This window comes from Drosophila subobscura, chromosome O (assembly GCF_008121235.1).
Source record: "Drosophila subobscura isolate 14011-0131.10 chromosome O, UCBerk_Dsub_1.0, whole genome shotgun sequence".
NCBI lineage: Eukaryota > Metazoa > Arthropoda > Insecta > Diptera > Drosophilidae > Drosophila > Drosophila subobscura.
This window is the reverse complement of record NC_048533.1, coordinates 7522424-7539822: the sequence shown is the minus strand read 5'-3', so window position 1 is coordinate 7539822 and position 17399 is coordinate 7522424. Positions and strand designations below refer to the sequence as shown.

The following is a 17399-nucleotide window of genomic DNA, read 5'->3' as shown; positions in this document are numbered from 1 at the left end:
CACTTACGTCTGTTCTAGGATACATTTTAAGAGAATCATCATCTGTACATCTGAATTGTAGAGAGGAGAAAAGAGAGACCCTGGAGCGGCTCTTTTGCTTATCAGCCTAGCCACTGAACCTCCGGCAAAGGCCAGCCCTGAATCTTCGCTCTGAGCCTCAGTACGAGAGTGAAACGCGAGCTGAGCGGACGTGAAAATTCCCATAGAAAGACAAGACGCGGCGTTCTGCTGATAAAGGAATAGCGTCGGCTTCGAATCAGATAATACCAAATATATATAGTATACACACCATAAATATATATACAAATATCCAGAGAGATATTTTGGAAGCCTGTGAAAACTGAGCTGTGAAAAAAGAGTGGATCCAAAACGTCGCTGGCCATGAGGCGACTCAAGTGTTCCGTGTTTGTGTGTACGTAGAGTAACCCCTAATTGATAATCCCAAAAAACAAAACCAAAAAAAAACTATATCAGAAATTAATTCAAGAACATGACGTAATGTTTCATTGAAGAAGCTGAGGAATAACATTGATTAAAAGCGTTTCGCGAGCGTCATATGTATATGTGCGAGTAACGTATAAATCATCAGCATATATGCTGCTGCTGCTGCTCCTATATGCTATAAGCTATAAGGCATGCGCATACAATGTATTGTGCGGATGGTATATAAGAAAACGAAATTCAATTGATAATTGAAGAGTTTATTGCCCATCCAACTGCAAGAGAGAGCGAGAGCGAGCAAGCAAAGCAAGATCTCAAATTGAATTTCCATTTCCCCTCCAACCTGTTAGATCTATTCCTGATCTTCGATGCCGGGCATGCCTTCAACATCATTGGCCTCAACAAGCAGATGCTGTACGAGTATGTTGGCAATGTGCTGGTGGGTGCCAAGCCCCAGGACGAAGGACACCCATCGCCACCCACAACAGGCTGGATTGTGCGTGGCAAGCTCACGTTGCAGAGGCAAAGTGAACTAGTCATGGCCGCAGCGGTGAGTATTTCCCCTTGGAAATGTTTCTGTTTCTGTTTTGTGATCCCTCAGGCGACCCCCAGACAAATGTTAATTAGAATTACAAATAATAATTGCAAAAATATTATTGTTTATAAAACAGAAAACAGATTATGCCATATATAAGATTATATTTTGGAATATACTTATGGAAATTCCCCTAAAATGTATATTCATACTTGTACATACATATATGTACATATTTATGTATGTATGTACATATTTATGTATGTATCTGCAAGACAATTGAAAGTGAGTTAAAAATTCAATCAATTTATTGATTTCATTAACAATTCATTCAATCGAGATGTCAGATGAGCGAGATCTGTTGATGTGATGGCATTCCATACATGACATACAGTTTCCCATTCCCAGAGAACACTTCTCTCTGCAGACACAACAAATGGCATTGCAAAAGGAAGAGAATTCGCAGATGAATTAAAAACAATTTAACCTTTCACAGTGGCTCAAGTTTCTCAAGGGTGAGGGAGCAGATGGAGCAATGAAGTGAAGATGGAGAGTGGCCAGAGAGTACACACAATGATCTGAACTCGAGCTGTGAACTTCTTTCATTGTCAGAGATGCTGAGATGCTGCCTGCCAATACATGCATTCAATTCACTTGTTCCCTTCCCTTACATATATAAAATATTTACATATATCTCTGTGTGTGCTTGTTCGTAATCAGTTCTGATTGTTTTGACTGGAGGCAGCGGCTGACTGCTGTCCAATGCCTTATCAGCCACCCCGCCATGCAATCCGATGCGCTGCATTGTGTGTGGCATATGTAAAATGTTTGCTAGATAAACCCACTTATCCCTGTCTAACTCGAGGGGATTTCCCGCGATTAAAACCAAATATTTTGCAGCTGGTCATCGATGATGTAACGCTCAACAATTCGGGAGAGAAGTTCCTGCAGAACAAGGAGATGTATCCACCCTATAAGCCCTTCAAGATTGTGCTCACAGCAAACGGCAGCATATCGCATGTGGTCTTCAAGGAGGGGGATCCCATATGGTCGATGAATTTCAAGCGTGCCATTGCCTCAGTGCTGCAGTTCCAGATGAAGTCCAGCGGTGCTTTTGTCCTAGATGAGGTGAAGTCTTCCCCACCCAATTTATCGATGAACTTTCATTTAAATCAATTCTCTCTTGACAGCTTGGCATTCATGGCACCTGCCGCACAGAGTACTTTGTGTCCAACAAGACCAACTACATATCCATAAGGAAAACGCCCGAACTGAAGACCTGCACACCCTACTCGGAGGCTGTGCACATCACCAGGAGCAATGTGCCACCAAACACCTGCGAGTTTGATCACCAGAAGAGTGTGATCATTGGGAATGAGGCCATCTATGGCATGCTGCCGCACAACGAGACGGGCTACTTCCTGAGCATGGCCCATGCCAAGGGCACGACACTGATACACACCTTCGAGTCCACGGGCGAGGCGCAGTACATCAACTCGGAGCTGCTGTTGAACTTCCAGAACGAGACGCCCATCGATAATCCCATTGACATTGAGACATCGATGGCTGCGGAACCATCCAGCCTGGAGCTGCAGCCGCTGGAGCCCAACGATCCGACGGGCGGACGTAACCCGCAGCAGCAGGAGACGCTGATCGTGCAGGCAGCCGGACTGCTGGACAGCCTGGCCGAGGCTCTGGAGAGCACAGAGTTCAAGTTCGGTGAGCCCTACGACTCGACGCTGTCGGATGTGATCAAATTGCTCAGCGAAGTGGACTTTGAGTCGCTGAAGAAACTCTACCGGGAGGTGGACATCGGCACCTCCTACCGCCAGGAGACCATCCGGAATATCTTCCACGAGATCATACCCCGCATCGGCACCAAGGCCTCGGTGTTCCTCACCCACCATCTGATTGTGCGGAAGATGACCAAGCCGCAGATTGCCGTGCAGCTGCTTATACCCATGCCATTCCACATATTCGAACTGTCCGCGGAGCTGGTGCACGTGTGCGAGGACTTCCTGAAGATTGGACCCGATCGCCCGGATGTGCGACAGGCGGCGATCCTCAGCTTCGCCACGCTCGTGCACAATGTCTATGTGGCTCGGGGCATCGACAAGGATGAGTTCGAGGAGTACGTGCAGAAGTACTTCAATGCGTACTTGAGTGAGTAGCAATTCCATCCATTAAATCGGTGATTCCTCATGCTCATTCCTCCCCAGATGATCGCGACTTTGAGCAGAAGATGTTGTACCTGCAGGGTCTGAACAATCTGCAGCTGGGCAATGTGGCAAACTACTTGGAACCGATTGTGCAGGATCCCAATGAGAATGAGGACCTCAAGTTTATGGCTGCCTGGACCACACTGCCGCTCGCACCCACCCGGCCCGAGCGCATCTACGAGATCTACTGGCCCATCTTTGAGTCGCGCAACGCCAGCCTGGAGCTGCGGGTGGCCGCTGTGACCCTCCTGCTGATCTCCAATCCCACTGCAGCACGATTGATCAGCATCCACCGCATCATTCAGAGCGAAACAGATCCGCATATGATCAACTATTACCGCACGACAGTCACCAGCATATCGGAGACCACTTACCCCTGCTACCAGCATCTGCAAGTGATCCCCTCGCTGCCAGCTCTCAGTTCATCCGATTTGACTTTCCTTTCCTTGTGCTCTCCTCAGACGCCGCCTGCTCTCCTACATGCATCGCCATCTGCCGCAGAAGCCAGAGCCACGCTATTGGGTCACCGGCAATTACATCTTCGACTATCGCGACTCCAAGTTCGGCATCGGGGCCATGCTGCAGGTCTTCCTGGTGGGCGATCCCAAGTCCGATATGCCTGTGGTGGCCTTCTTCAAGTTCGACACGGAAGCTCTAGGGAAATTCACAGGACAACTGGCGGTGAGTGCAGCCCTAACATTCGCTTTGCTGTTCGTCATACCTTATCCATTTCTTCCCTTCAGTTGTACATCAAAGCGCGAGGCCTGCCGGATGCCATACTGAGCACGATGCAGTCGAGAAACAGCAGCGATCCATTCACCTACAAGAGCATCAAGAGTCTGCTGAGTCTGCTGCATGCACCAGCCATCAATTCGAAGAATCTGCATCTGGAGTTCATCCTGCAAATGGAGGGCAAGACGGTCCTGTCTTACTTCCTCAATCAGCGGATGTTTACTCAGTTGACCTACGAGAATCGTAAGTGGCAGGACTTCCGCTTGATTTCTTATTTATTCTAAAAGTGTTCTTCCCTTTAGTGCTGGAACGACTGCAGCAAATCATTCGCACGGATAGCCACATCAACATGCAGACCGTGCGCTGGCCATTTATGAATCGTTATTCGGTGCCCACGGTGCTGGGCACCTCATCGGATGTGCTGCTGCAGACAACGGTGCTCACATCGCTGCGCGGCAACATCACGGAGCAGCGCACGCCGCCAATTTCCAAGCATACGCTGGAGATTGATGCCAGGTACTCCTCGTATGCCTCTGTGCGGAGTCGCAGCTACAATCCGTTCTTGAATCTCGATCACGAGATAAACCGCGAGCAGGGCTTCCTCATCTACGTGCCGTTCAGCAATGAGCTGAACCTCAACATGAGTGGCAGCCCGTGCACTCGGTACTCCTTCTCGCGACCACAGAATCTCACCAGCGGCCTGTCCTTCAAGTCGCGGGCAGTGACCAAGACGCGGGGTCTCATTACGAAGACCGCAACGGCGCCCTTTGAGGAGATTATGCTGCCCGAAAGGAGCAATGATGTGGTATGTCCAGAGAGTTCTTATGATAAATAAAGTTCTACATGTTGTCTTGCAGTTTCAGTTCCTCACGTATTCAATGCCAGATCTGGGCGTCCAGGTGGCCATCAACACGAATCTCAACGAGCTGATCAAGTATCGTGGCATGCTGCTCAAATCAGAGTTCATAGAGAAGTAATTATCCACAAATAATGGAAGAACTAACCTCACAACCATTGATATATTTACCCTTCCAGTGGCTTTTCGCGTAACATGATTGTCAGCCTGCTGATGTACGTCTTTGGCTTTACACAATTGAGTTCCATTCATCTGGGGCACGATCGCAACTTTACGCTTCTGATGTACAATGAAAATGCCACCAAAGTAGGTCTTAGCTCTCCCCAAGCGAATCTCCAATTTATGATTCAAATATTTGCAGCTGGAAGGCAGCTTCTGTGCGGACGATGTGCTGAAAACGGCAGACCTAAAGGGCAGACAGATTGCCCTGACGCTGCAGCACACGGACGAGACACAAAATGTGGATGCGCTGCATAGCTGGAACATCACGCTGGATGTGCAGACTTCGACCAAGTCCAGTTGGTTCAAGGTGATTGGACAGATACAGCGCAACTCCAAGGATGACGAGGAGGACTGGAAGGTGAGTGCTTACCGGACTATTAGAATTATTTATTTGACCAAAAATGATGCATTGTTGAGTGTACTTTTGGGTTCAGCTTTCCTTTCGTGTTTTGTGTGTGTTCGGGGGACTGGGGGTGACATTATTTAACCCTCCTGTCCGGCTGTCTCGAGCTCCTCCTCCGCATTGATTAGGGCCACAATGCCGTCCTGCAGAGACTTGACCAGCTCGAATTCGGTGAAGCCGAGACGACGTCTGTTTGATATGTCCATGACGCCATCCTCGATGGCTGTGTGCTCGCCGCCAGTGCCGCGTATCTGCAGTTGCAGCTCATCGGCCAGAGCGACCAAACGTTCGTTGTCCTTGCTCAGCAGCGGCAGGCGAATGTGCACCGAGGCACGCAGGGTGGTGCCCAGATTAGTGGGGCAGGCACTGAGGAAGCCATAGCGAGGGCTGCGCGCAAAGGTCAGCGTCTTCTCGAGCTCCTGCAGGCCATTGACCAGGCGATTGTAGACATCGCCCAAGTCGCCGCACGGGGCCATTGAAATGATGCGCAAGTGATCCTCCTCGTTGACCCAGATCAGGAAAGTAGCAGCCGGATTGTGGTAGACACCACGGCCCGTGGGCCAGAAGCGATAGCAGCCGGCGGTGGTCAGATATGCGTCGCCGCGATGGAACATTATGTGACGCTTCACCATCTCCTGCTGGGTCTCGGCATCGATGTCGCCCAGGGTCAGGTAGGAGCCGATGTGCTCCCCATCCATGGTCTCGGTGGCGGCACGCACCTTCTCCTCCACCTCGATGAACTGCTTCTCCGTCAGCTTGGGGAAGAACGGGAAGCCCTCGATGTTGCGAGCGATGCGAATGCGCGCCGAGATGATGTACTTGCGCTCCGGATCCAGGTTCTCGATCTCATCCACATTGCCCCAGTCGGTGTCCTTCTGCAGCACATCCGACTCGTTGTCCTGCTGGGCGTGGTAGTCCTTGATAATCGGATCAAAGATCTTTGAGAAGACATCGTAGCTCTCGGGATCCGCGGCATAGATGCCCACCGACGAGTCGTGATGCTCAAAGCCCGAGACGGCGCAATCGTACAGATAGGCATCCACTGGCGCCGATGTCGTGATCAGCATGTACTCCTCCACCAGCTCCGGTGTTAGGTACTTGCGCAGCAGCGAACCAACATGCTCCTCATCGTCTGTGAGGGATTTGTAGCCAGCCAGGGTAAGCGCCTGGTACTCCTCGGGAGACTTTTTGCTGCAAAGATGTCAGTGGAAGGGTCAGTGTCCGAGAGTATCCCCTTTGCTGGCACTTACATTTGTCCACGCAGCCGCTCTAGCTCCTGCTCCAGGCGTGATATGCTCGTCTTGGCCTCCTCCAGATCGTTCTTCATGAGGTCGTACTGGGCATCATCCGGGCAGCTCTCGCACATGAATTTGCGCACAAAGCGTATGGCATCCTCGGGCTTGTTCTGTTCCTCGTACAACTTGATGAGCGCCTTGCTCAAGGCATCAATGACGCCGGCTCGCTCCAGATACTTGCGATATTGCACGCGTTTCGATTCAATCTGTTAATGGAAGGCAAATCTCAGGTTGGCTTCCTTCGTGGTGTGCTGTTCGCTTACCGAAGTCATGATTGCAATCAATTTTGCACACCGAAAACCCAAAATTTATGAACAACGCAAAAGGGAAATTCTCAAAAAAAAAAAATGTAAATTGAAGTTGATATTGAATTTTATGAAATTTTCTATTGGGACGAGAAATGCGTCCGAACTGTAGCGTAGCTGACTGCCTTCTGTTTGGGGCTTTGTTCCCCGTATTGATCAAACGTCGTACAAAGCCCAGGACTACTATGTTCGGTGCCGCACGATTCCGTTTCCGAGCTCCAAACGTCAGTCAAATGTGGGCCAACAATTGTGGCAAGGCAGGCTGGGAGGCAGGGTAGGGCACTCGAGTGGCAAGCATTGTTGTGCTCGTACACGTATAATAAGGTGGCAGGCACGAACGTAGCAGTCAGGTACCCACAGAGAGACAGACAATCAGGAAGCGTGTCAGTGTGTGTTCGTAGGAGCCCGCTAATCGTTGCCGCAGTTGTTGTGGGTTGTCGTTGCCTGTCTACCAGTTTGTCATGGTAATGTGTGGCACACACAAATACACACAGACGAACTGTCTCGTGGCCTTATGCGGATGACCCAAAGCGTCCACATACAGGGTGACAGCACTTGACTCGCTTCAAACACTTGTTTCTTCTTGACTTACATTTATGTGGAATTTTCTTTGGTTCCTCCCGCATGTAGGCCTGCACCAAGTTGACCTATGAACCGCTGGTCTTCACCAAGCGACCTCACACACTCAATGGCAACGTGGTGTTCGGCCTGGCCAGCGAGGCAGGCGCCTGTCCTGAGAACGGATCCACAGTGCAGTTCGCAGCACGTGCTGGTGTAAGTACATCAAATGTTAGCCTGCTGCCCACAGAGAGTGTTAAGTTCATTCCCATTGCAGCCATCGGAGCATGCACGGGCCTTTCTGCGCTCGGACAAGATCTCGCTAACGGACACCGACTTCTGTCCCAAGGAGGTGCTCAAGTTCTCGCCCATACCCACATCCAAGTATTGCAAGCGCAGCAATTTCGAGAACTTTACCTCGATAACGCAGTACGACATGGATCTGAAATTTAACAATGTAAGTGGTTTGTCGATAGAGAGTGAAATAATCTACATACCCTTATGATTTGATAGATGCCCGCGTGGTTTGAGCTGTGGTCGAATCGCTTGGATCATCTTGTCTCGGCATTGTCTGCCCACAAGGTGGACAGCCTGCACATGAGCCAGGAGATAAATATCACAATGCACACGCCCAACGACTACTTCTGGCTGACGGTGGAGGTGAATGGCGTCAACTGGCGCATCTACCACATACCCTTCCTGTACAAGCTGGACTCCAAGTTCGATGCCTCGCACGAGCTGACCTATGACTCTGGGCTGAAACGTTCGTGTTCGGTGATAAATGGAATGATCAACACCTTCGACGATTATCTGATCAATCTGGGGGAGATTGTCACGCAGCCCGAGTGTCTGACGCTGCTGGTGGCCGATTGTTCGCCGCTGCCCAAGATGGCTGTGTTCCTGACGCCCTCACCGGCCCATGGACTGGCCAGCAATTACGGCTTGCGCATCCACATTGGCCAGAACTACTTTAATCTGCACTCTCGGACGGACAACAGCAGTCAGCCGAACGATCAGCCCGTGTTCATTTATGTCAACCAGGAACAGACGCCGCACGATGTACGCCTAAAGCCCTACCAATGGCCACTCGAGGACAGTGACTACGATTTTCGGTTAGTTTTTTGTTTGCAGTCTTTACTTTGGATCAAAGTTCTTAAAGTCCTTCCTCTTGCAGTGTGGAACTCAATGAACAAAACATTCTGATTGTCGAGTGCGTGCAGATAAGTGCCACCATCCAGTTCGATCTGTTCAACATTCTCAACTTTGAGATCTACGGCGTCTACAAGCATCAGATGTGCGGTTTGTGCAGCAAGCCATTGAACCGTATGCAGAATTATACGCTCTGCGAGCCCGAACCGATCACCAGCAGCAGCAGCAGCAGCAGCACTCCTCCAGCAGCGCCACAACAGCATGAAAATTCCACCGAAAAAGTCGTAGTTGTATAAGCAAGATCTGTGTGTATGTGGTGTATGTGTGAGTGTCTCTAAAATAAAATAAATCGAAAAGAGTAGCCCCATTGGAGGAGCTTGAATCCTATTTAACATCAATCCAAATTGATAATTTTTATAAACAAAATTTAATGGGTTTAGTGACGATGGAGAATTACAACTGTCAAAACTTAGCATCGGTGTTTCTCATCTATCGATTTTACTTCATCAAGATAATCTTATTTCGAAAAGCTATCAATTAATTGATGTTTCTTTTAGCAGCAATTGATTTTTGATAGAATTTTTCGTTTTGCCATCTGTGCGGGAAGACTGTATTGTATGTTCCTGAACTCTTTAGTTCCTGAAAGTTAACTAACTCATCTCAACTTTCTATCTTATATTTCTGTTAACCTGTTGTCAAATGTTATCAAATAAATTCCTCGATTTTTCCAATCGAAACATGAATTACGTTCAGCAATGCACCCCTCGAAAGATACATTTCAAATTAATATTCCTGAGAATTCTTTAGTTAATCCTACATTATCCTGAACTAACTCATATCAGTTATCTGTCTTAGATTTCTATTAATCTGTAGTCAAATAAATGCATCTATTTTTCCTATCGAAATGTGAATGTTTCCAGTCGAAAAATACATTTTAAATTGAATTTTAAATGTGAAAAAAACTAAAAATAATAATACTAATCCATAGGACTAGAGACCATATTCATTTATGGAAAAATAATAGCTTCTGCTGCCTATAAAGTCAAAATAGAATGTGTCAAATGTTGGATAAATGTGAAAATGTTTGTCCCTTAGTCCATGCGGAAGCCGATCTGTTGCTCACGATCAAGATGCAGCTGGGTGAGCAGATGCATACGAAGCTCTGGCACCGTTTCCAGTGACTGCTTGCACAGCCTGCAGGTCATCGGATCGAAGGTGCCTTCACTGTAATTACAAGAGAGAAAATAGAGTTCGATATAGGGCACTCCTAATGTCACAGGAGACACTTACAAATTCCGATAATTGTGCAACTCCTTGCAGTTCTCAATCAGTGGAACGATAGTGTCATTGGTCTCATTGCGCAGCTCGAGAATGGTTTGGTGTGTGGGGAATATGGAACGTTTTCCATAGGGCTGACGATCCGGCACACGTTGCTCCTCCATCTTTTGCCACTCAAAGTCTGAATTACTCGAATGTGACTCAATGAAGCTTCGATTTTTGTTCAAAAGTCTGTAAAAGATGAACAACTCAATCGATAAAGATTTTATCAGCACACATAATTGTCAAAACATACCGATTGAGTGCGGAATACAGTTTATTATATATTAAAATGCGATCGGTAAAACCCGCAGATGGATATAAGGCACCATCAAGGTTGAAGAACGTGCTGTCAATGTAGTAGCGAATTTCATTGATCTGAAAGATTGAATATCAGAGAAGAGCTCCCCTTCAGTTTCAACTAAAAATCTTACCAGGGTAACATCATCCTCATCGATCTTGACATCCAAGTTAATAACCATATCATGATCTTCGTAGAAAGGTTGCATTGTTTCCGAATGATGCCCGAGCCCGGCTAATATTGCCACATAGCGGCTGTGTGTCTTGTTGGCTTTAAGCTGTGCACATGGGCAGAATATCATGGTCATAATTGCTGCAAAGCCGGGTATGTTGGGCATTAAGCTGGTGCCCCGCAGATTCAAAATGCGTCCGTTTGGGCCAGCCTCGTTCATGGTAGCGGCCACAATCATCTTGTCGTGTTGATCTTGGGGTTCAGAGTCCAGAAGCACAAAATTCACCGAGCCAGGATCCACTTTTATCGTCTTGCTGAGACCCGAACGCATGGTGCAGTATATGGTCGATTCTAGGGTGCTGAAGGGACCCTTGAGTTTCAGCAGTTTGGTGCACTCCTGTGGCGGTGGCGGAGCCAAGTCCATATCCTGCGGCAGCTGCTTCGAGCGCAGATACTCTTCATGCACCTGCTGCCTCTCTTGATGTGATATGTAGCCGCGGGACTCCTGTTTGCGCAACCGAAAATCATGATCCATGCGGGACATGTAGTCCTCATCGGTGCGACGTGCGAATTTCTGCTCAACCAACAGATCGTTGAGGTATCCCTCCTGCAATTGTATCTTGACTGCAGCCACATTCTGCACCAGCGAGTAGATCTCGAGTTGAACGCGTCCGCGTTTGGCCATGGCATGGAGCATATCGTCAGCCTGTTGGGGCCAGGCATTAAATGTGCTGGCCATCGATGAGGGTTGCACCAGGGCCAGCCGACACTCGAACACGCGCGGTGGCAAATCTCTGTACTGCTGCAACAATTCCGGGGACATCAGACGCAGCTGTTCCATGGGCAGCTTTTCAATATCTCCGTAGTCAACGAAGCGAACACAAAACAGCAAATGACGACTGTTCAGGGTATCCACACGAATCACAGTGGCTCGCTGGTACACGCCCTGACGCCTGGCCAGCAGCAGCAGCCCCTTGGTGATGGTGCCCGCATTTTTTACATGATTTTGCAGCTGCCGCGGATCATTGAAATGTTCCGACATGTTGGCAATGCAGTCACCAAAGGATTCCGGCTGGAAGTAGAACTTGCCACAGCTCACAATCTGCCGAAAATCAAAGAAACAGTAGTAAGCATTATTTAGTGGCAATCCCACTTGGCACTCACTTTTGTAATCCTTCCGACTATATTCTTGTCGAAGACAGACGGCAGAGCCAGCAGCTCCACAGCCACAGGCTTGGATGGGGGAATCCAACGACCCTCAATGACCTGCCCTATCTTGTTGTTCTGCACATACTTCAGGGCACTTCTTGGTCTGAAAAGGACAAAAAAAATCAAACAGATAGAACCAGGTATGGGACCGCCAACTCACTCCATTACAAGAATTGAGCGCTGAGCGATCAATGTTCGCAGTCTTAGTGCTTTGTAGACCTCCGTTTTGATGCGCCCAGGGACATGGATATATGTGGAGCCTTCGGGCTTGCAGCCATCATTCTTGAAGGTGACAAAAACCTTCTCCGAGCCTGTGCCAAAGGTAACCTCAATGTTTTCGGGCGGTATCTTTGCCTCGAGGAACAGTTCCTTGATTTTGCGCGTGTACAGCTCCCCCATGGTGCGGTCCGTGAACGAGGTGAAGTACACGGTGCGGCATGGATCCAATCCAGCGATCACCGAATACATACCCCGTTCAGCGCCTGGCGTTGACTTCGATTGCACAAAGTAGTTGGGATAGAAGGCACCAGCAATGACCACCTTGAGCATTAGAGCTTTCTCGCGATCATCGGAGATGTGGCGGGTGGGGTAGGTAATCGGCACCAGGGAAAGTTTACTGCAGCGACTGCGCAGCTCCTGCACCAGCAAATGCATCTCGCTCAACGCTCGCACCGAGAGATGGAAGCGATTGGCCCACTGCTTAGACGCATCCTTCACCATTCCATTCTCGCACATGTTCAGGTAGGTCTAAAATAATTCAAACATAAATGGAGCATGTGCTGTAGTGAGCAGGAGAGGGAGCGTCTTACCAAGTACATGCGCCAAATGCCCACCAAATCGGAGCCAGAGCCGTCGGCAAAGACATAATGCATCCAGTAGGTGTCGGCCTTCATAGATGTCCGGCCATCTACGTAAACGCCATGCACGCTCAAGCCAGCGGCGATGATGATCGTTTCCTCAAGGAGATTGAATACATAGCCCAAAATTATCATCCTACTGAGGTGCGTATCTAGCGGCAGCTTGGACATAATTCTGCCCCAAGAGGTGATGTCACCATCCATGGGATCGTAATCGCCATCGACGGTGGGGTACATGGCACCCACTTCCTTGAGCATCAGCACGGTGTTGCAAATATCCGACAGATTGGGCGGGGACAGGGCCAGGGCCAGCAGCTCCACCGGTGTGCCCATCTTCAGCTCTTTGGCCCTGAGCACACAGTTCTGCAATGGCTTGCGCAGCATCTCCGGCACGCTATACTCCGAGAGCTCTCGATTGTAGAATGATTTGGTGACCATGCGATAAACGCGACCATTCCGCAGACGACCAACGCGTCCGGCGCGCTGGCGACAATTGGTCTTCGAGGCCCACGCCAGCCGCAGGCTGCTGAAATTTGTGGACGTATCGGTGACCAGCACCTTCTCGAGGCAAAAATCAATAATATATGACACATCCGGCACGGTAATGGAACTCTCGGCAATGTTGGTGGACATTATGATCTTGCGATAGCCCGGCGGTGCTGGATCAAAGATGTCCCGCTGATCGTCGGGCGTCATCAGGGAATGGCAGCGCACCATATTGAGCTTCATGTTGGGACTGCAATGATGTTTGCAAATCTGAGTATTAATGTATCTATAAGAGTTGAATTGAAATCATTTTCTTACTCATGTTTCAGCATTTCCTTGAGCGTATCGCACATGGAGTTGATTTCCCCAATGCCTGGCAGAAAGATGAGAACGGAACCCTCGCGCAAGGCCTGCTGGTAGGTCTTGCCGGTAACTTTGTCGTTGCGCTCCATGTTGTCGATGACCAAAATGATTTTAATCGCTGATCTGTAGCCTTGATGGCTAATGCCTGGACTGTCTATATCCTCCATGTGGCCCTCCCAGTTAACGGCGTGCAATTGATCGCGATAGTATTTGTTCACAGTGTAGTTGCGTCCAGGGCTGGCGGAGATAATGGGCGGCACGGAGCTCTTGGTGGCAAAGTAATCGGATAGCTCGCGTGGATCAATGGTCGCCGACATCAGAATGATCTTTACGTGACGCGAGTTTGTGGCCAGAAGGCGGCGTATCACGATCAACAGGAAGTCCATGTCTTGGTCACGCTCGTGCACCTCGTCCAACACAATGTGGGTGTAGTGAGTGAGAGTCTTGTAGGTAATAAGATTGTTCAGCAGCACTCCCGTGGTACAGTATAGAAGTCGTGTGTCTTCCATGGCGCTGCGCTGTCGATGAAGGCCCACCTGGTAGCTGCACACGGTGCCCGGCTGCCACTGGCGCTCTTGGGATACACGATTCGCTATGGACATGGCGGCAATGCGGCGAGGCTGTGTTACAACAATGTTGCAGTATTGTTTGCTCTTGAAACCCTCATCCAAAATATATTGTGGCACCTGGGCGGGAGAATTACAGTACAGTGCTGAATAACGGGTGTATTTGAATATTAGGAACAGAAGAACCAGTTCCAGCAAAAAAACAGTGCTCGAAAATACTTTAACCGGCCATTTGGCTTCTTGTTTACATTTTGTATTGTGGAATGTGTGAATAAATCAACTGAGCTCGCTGTTCGATGGAAGTGAATGTGTACGACGACTGCTGGCTGCTGGTGCAACGTTTCAACCAAGCAGCCAACGACGAGCAGAACGGCGAGTTTCAGCTATTCTGCCGCTGCTGGCAGGAGCTGCAACTGCAGCATCTTTTCTCAGCGCAGACGAACCACATCGAGATAATTGCCACCACACTGGCCGCCCTGCACGTGGGCAAGCGTGTGGCCTGCGGCCGTCGCACCAATGGGCAACCACATCCAGCCGCTTCCCGCTACCAGCGCATTGCAGGATTCTATTTACTGTACGTGATCTACAACAAGCAGCCGACACAGAATTTTGTCAAGATCGAGGTGTCGCCAGACACCTGGCAGAGCCTGTGCGACTACGCGCTGCAGCTGCGACGTGACAGCCCGGACCAGAAGGACACTCAGCAAGTTAGCTACTTCTTCTGGCGCCTGGTCCAGCAGCAAGCTTTCCGCTTCACGGCCTTGGACTATTGCCAGGGCCTGGACGCCTTGGTCAACTATGACAACGTGGAGAGTGTTGCGGGAGCCAGCAAGCAAAGGAAGAGCGAAATGCTTCTAAAGCAGCACAAACCCAATAAGGTCAGCCTTATTTACGAACTGGAGGACCTTCGGAACTTGGACCTCGCCAGCGATCCGCTCTGTAAGCTGGAGACGGCCTATAACAAGCAAAAGGAGCAGCTGCTCGGGCAAGAACAGACTCTGCCGCCCACTCGTGTCTTCAGTCACCTTCAGGAGATCTTCAGTGACATACAAAGCATTTTAGGAGTTCAAAAGAGTCAGCAGAATGCTGATATACAGCCCACAACCTCCAGGAACCACCAACTGGAGCTGCGTGAGCGGGTGCGCTACAAAGCCATGTATGGCAAAGAAAAGGATGAGCCGCCAAAGACGGAGGAAGCGGAGGAGCCGGAGCAGGAGCAGGAAGCCCAAGATCCGTACCAACGACGCACATCGTCGGCCACTGTGTTCCTCCCGCAACTGCCCAAAGAAGTGGCGCGAGAGTACGAGCTGGAGGATTACACCGAGGATGAGGATGAGGAAGAGGAAGACTGTGAAGAGCTTACGGACAGACCAAAGAGAAAGCGAGGCTTAAATAAATAAGTTCAGATTCTCAATAAAAAATAACTGTAAAAAAAGAACTAGTACTGACTTCACACCTAACTGAACAAACTAGTTCGTTTGTGTTTCTTAGCTCACCTGCGTTGTCTTGCCGCAACCCGTCTCACCCTTCAATATCACAACGGGATTCTCATTAATGGCATTGATGATCTCCTCACGTTTTGCGTAGATCGGCAGACCCTTGTCACGATTCAGGTTGAAATTGTACTTGTCGTAAAACTCTTCATCGGTGCGAATGTCGGGAAACGCTTCGTTCTCATCATCGCTGTCAATGTCGTCGAGTGTCTTATTACGCTTTGCCGCCATTTCATCACAACTTAACAACTGTAAAACAAACATACGCAAAAAAGAGTTTACAGAAACGCAAATGTAGCATTTTTAAGGATCCGCCTCCCCCCTCTTACCCCATCCATACGCTCCTTCTCTTTTTCGACATATTTGTTCACATAGTCTTTGCCGATAATCTCGCGTTTGATGGGCTTTTTTGATTCGTGAGAATCTGTCTCAAAAGCGTGTACATCGCCCGAAACATGGCCGCGCGGGGCTTCTTCTCGCACGAAATCCTTGGAAAAGTCGAAGAAGTTCTTCAATTGTTCATCCATTTTGATTTAGGCACGCTTTCTTAAACTCGAAATTCTAAAAATATCACGCAATATCAGCGGGCTAGCCGCGGCGGAATCAAACGGTAAAAAAGTATGACTGTGCAAGTGAAACCGCGGAATAGTAAACAAATATACCAAAATATACCTACTTATTTTTAAAATATACCGTAAATGTATTCGTATTTCTCAATTTTGTTATTCTAATTAATATTAAATAGGACTCTCAACTACACACCAATTACCGAATTTCTATGGTCCAATCGACTAATTTTGTGTGAGCACCAAAAATACCCCAGAAATATTAATATATCAAATATTAAACATACCGATACTTTTCCGCGATATTCGTCTCTCAGTGCTAGTTTCGATAGCTGTTTGGGTTATCGGGGAAATAAATATCAAACAAAATCTTGAAATTTCAGCTGAATTGGGCCTCAGACATGTCGCTTACTATGCGAATTTTCACAGCATCGCGCAATGGTTAGTGGTTGGCAGTAAGCTTGCCTTGGACTCAAAGCGCGACATGCGAAATACCCGAATATTCCATCGCATTGAGTGAGGTTATATAAGCTTATGTCATAGCAAAACAAAGGACCAAAGCGGCCACACAAGTGCACAGAAATAACGAAATGTCTCCCCACAGGTCAGCGCATGTTTGGCACCAACGGTGCCCGCTTGCTGGCCGCCAAGCGGACCGAGCCCAAAGACATTGTTGAGGTGGCCAAGGGCTATGTGTACGTGAACAACAAGGAGCTGAGCATGGAGTTTGAGGACATCACCGACCGAGCGGCTACAACGATGTTCTTTGGCGAACTCTTCCGCGGCTTTGGCGTCACACTGGCCCACATCTTCAAGGAGCCGGCCACCATCAACTATCCGTTCGAAAAGGGGCCGCTGAGTCCCCGCTTCCGTGGCGAGCACGCCCTGCGTCGCTACCCCAGCGGCGAGGAACGCTGCATCGCATGCAAGCTGTGCGAGGCCATCTGCCCCGCCCAGGCCATCACCATTGAGGCCGAGGAGCGTGCCGATGGCAGCAGACGTACAACGCGCTACGACATCGACATGACCAAGTGCATCTACTGTGGTTTCTGTCAGGTGAGTTGCAATTGGCGCATCTTGCAGTCCCAGGTCATTGACTTTTTGCTTGCAGGAGGCGTGCCCCGTGGATGCCATTGTCGAGGGACCCAATTTCGAATTCTCCACAGAGACGCACGAGGAGCTGCTGTACAACAAGGAGAAGCTGCTCTGCAACGGCGACAAATGGGAGTCTGAGATTGCGTCCAATCTGCAGGCGGATCATCTCTATCGTTAGTGTCCGCTGTACATATTAGAATGTTTTGTTTAGAACGATTTTCCAATTAAAATATCGTTGCCGTGGCTGCGTCTCAATAGAC

The 17399-nt window shown here is 49.0% G+C and overlaps 5 protein-coding genes across 5 annotated transcripts; 3 read left to right on the top strand and 2 right to left on the bottom strand.

Moving 5' to 3' along the window:
- The first annotated feature begins 118 nt into the window (after positions 1-118).
- Positions 119-9103, top strand: LOC117898972. The gene is made up of 15 exons (XM_034808713.1): positions 119-412; positions 792-991; positions 1877-2104; positions 2167-3139; positions 3196-3586; positions 3657-3876; positions 3939-4170; positions 4230-4732; positions 4785-4900; positions 4963-5089; positions 5145-5363; positions 7639-7782; positions 7844-8023; positions 8080-8678; positions 8741-9103. The coding sequence occupies exons 1-15, from the start codon at positions 382-384 to the stop codon at positions 9009-9011; spliced, it is 4434 nt and encodes a 1477-aa protein (XP_034664604.1). The 5' UTR covers positions 119-381; the 3' UTR covers positions 9012-9103.
- Positions 5369-7138, bottom strand: LOC117898975 (arginine kinase). The gene is made up of 3 exons (XM_034808716.1): positions 6967-7138; positions 6659-6909; positions 5369-6599 (listed from the first exon to the last, which is right to left on the bottom strand). The coding sequence occupies exons 1-3, from the start codon at positions 6973-6975 to the stop codon at positions 5489-5491; spliced, it is 1371 nt and encodes a 456-aa protein (XP_034664607.1). The 5' UTR covers positions 6976-7138; the 3' UTR covers positions 5369-5488.
- A 185-nt stretch (positions 9104-9288) lies between the features above and the next one.
- On the bottom strand, positions 9289-16096 carry LOC117898973 (probable ATP-dependent RNA helicase spindle-E). Its single transcript, XM_034808714.1, has 10 exons — positions 15808-16096; positions 15482-15727; positions 13375-14105; positions 12523-13306; positions 11874-12460; positions 11669-11816; positions 10467-11606; positions 10289-10410; positions 10006-10224; positions 9289-9939 (listed from the first exon to the last, which is right to left on the bottom strand). Exons 1-10 carry the CDS (start codon positions 16003-16005, stop codon positions 9807-9809), a joined length of 4308 nt encoding a protein of 1435 aa, XP_034664605.1. The 5' UTR covers positions 16006-16096; the 3' UTR covers positions 9289-9806.
- Positions 14250-15392, top strand: LOC117898976. Its single transcript, XM_034808717.1, has one exon. The coding sequence runs from the start codon at positions 14282-14284 to the stop codon at positions 15383-15385; it is 1104 nt and encodes a 367-aa protein (XP_034664608.1). The 5' UTR covers positions 14250-14281; the 3' UTR covers positions 15386-15392.
- Positions 16097-16339: 243 nt separating the features above from the next.
- On the top strand, positions 16340-17399 carry LOC117897497 (NADH-ubiquinone oxidoreductase subunit 8). Its single transcript, XM_034806386.1, has 3 exons — positions 16340-16485; positions 16649-17100; positions 17156-17399. Exons 1-3 carry the CDS (start codon positions 16446-16448, stop codon positions 17315-17317), a joined length of 654 nt encoding a protein of 217 aa, XP_034662277.1. The 5' UTR covers positions 16340-16445; the 3' UTR covers positions 17318-17399.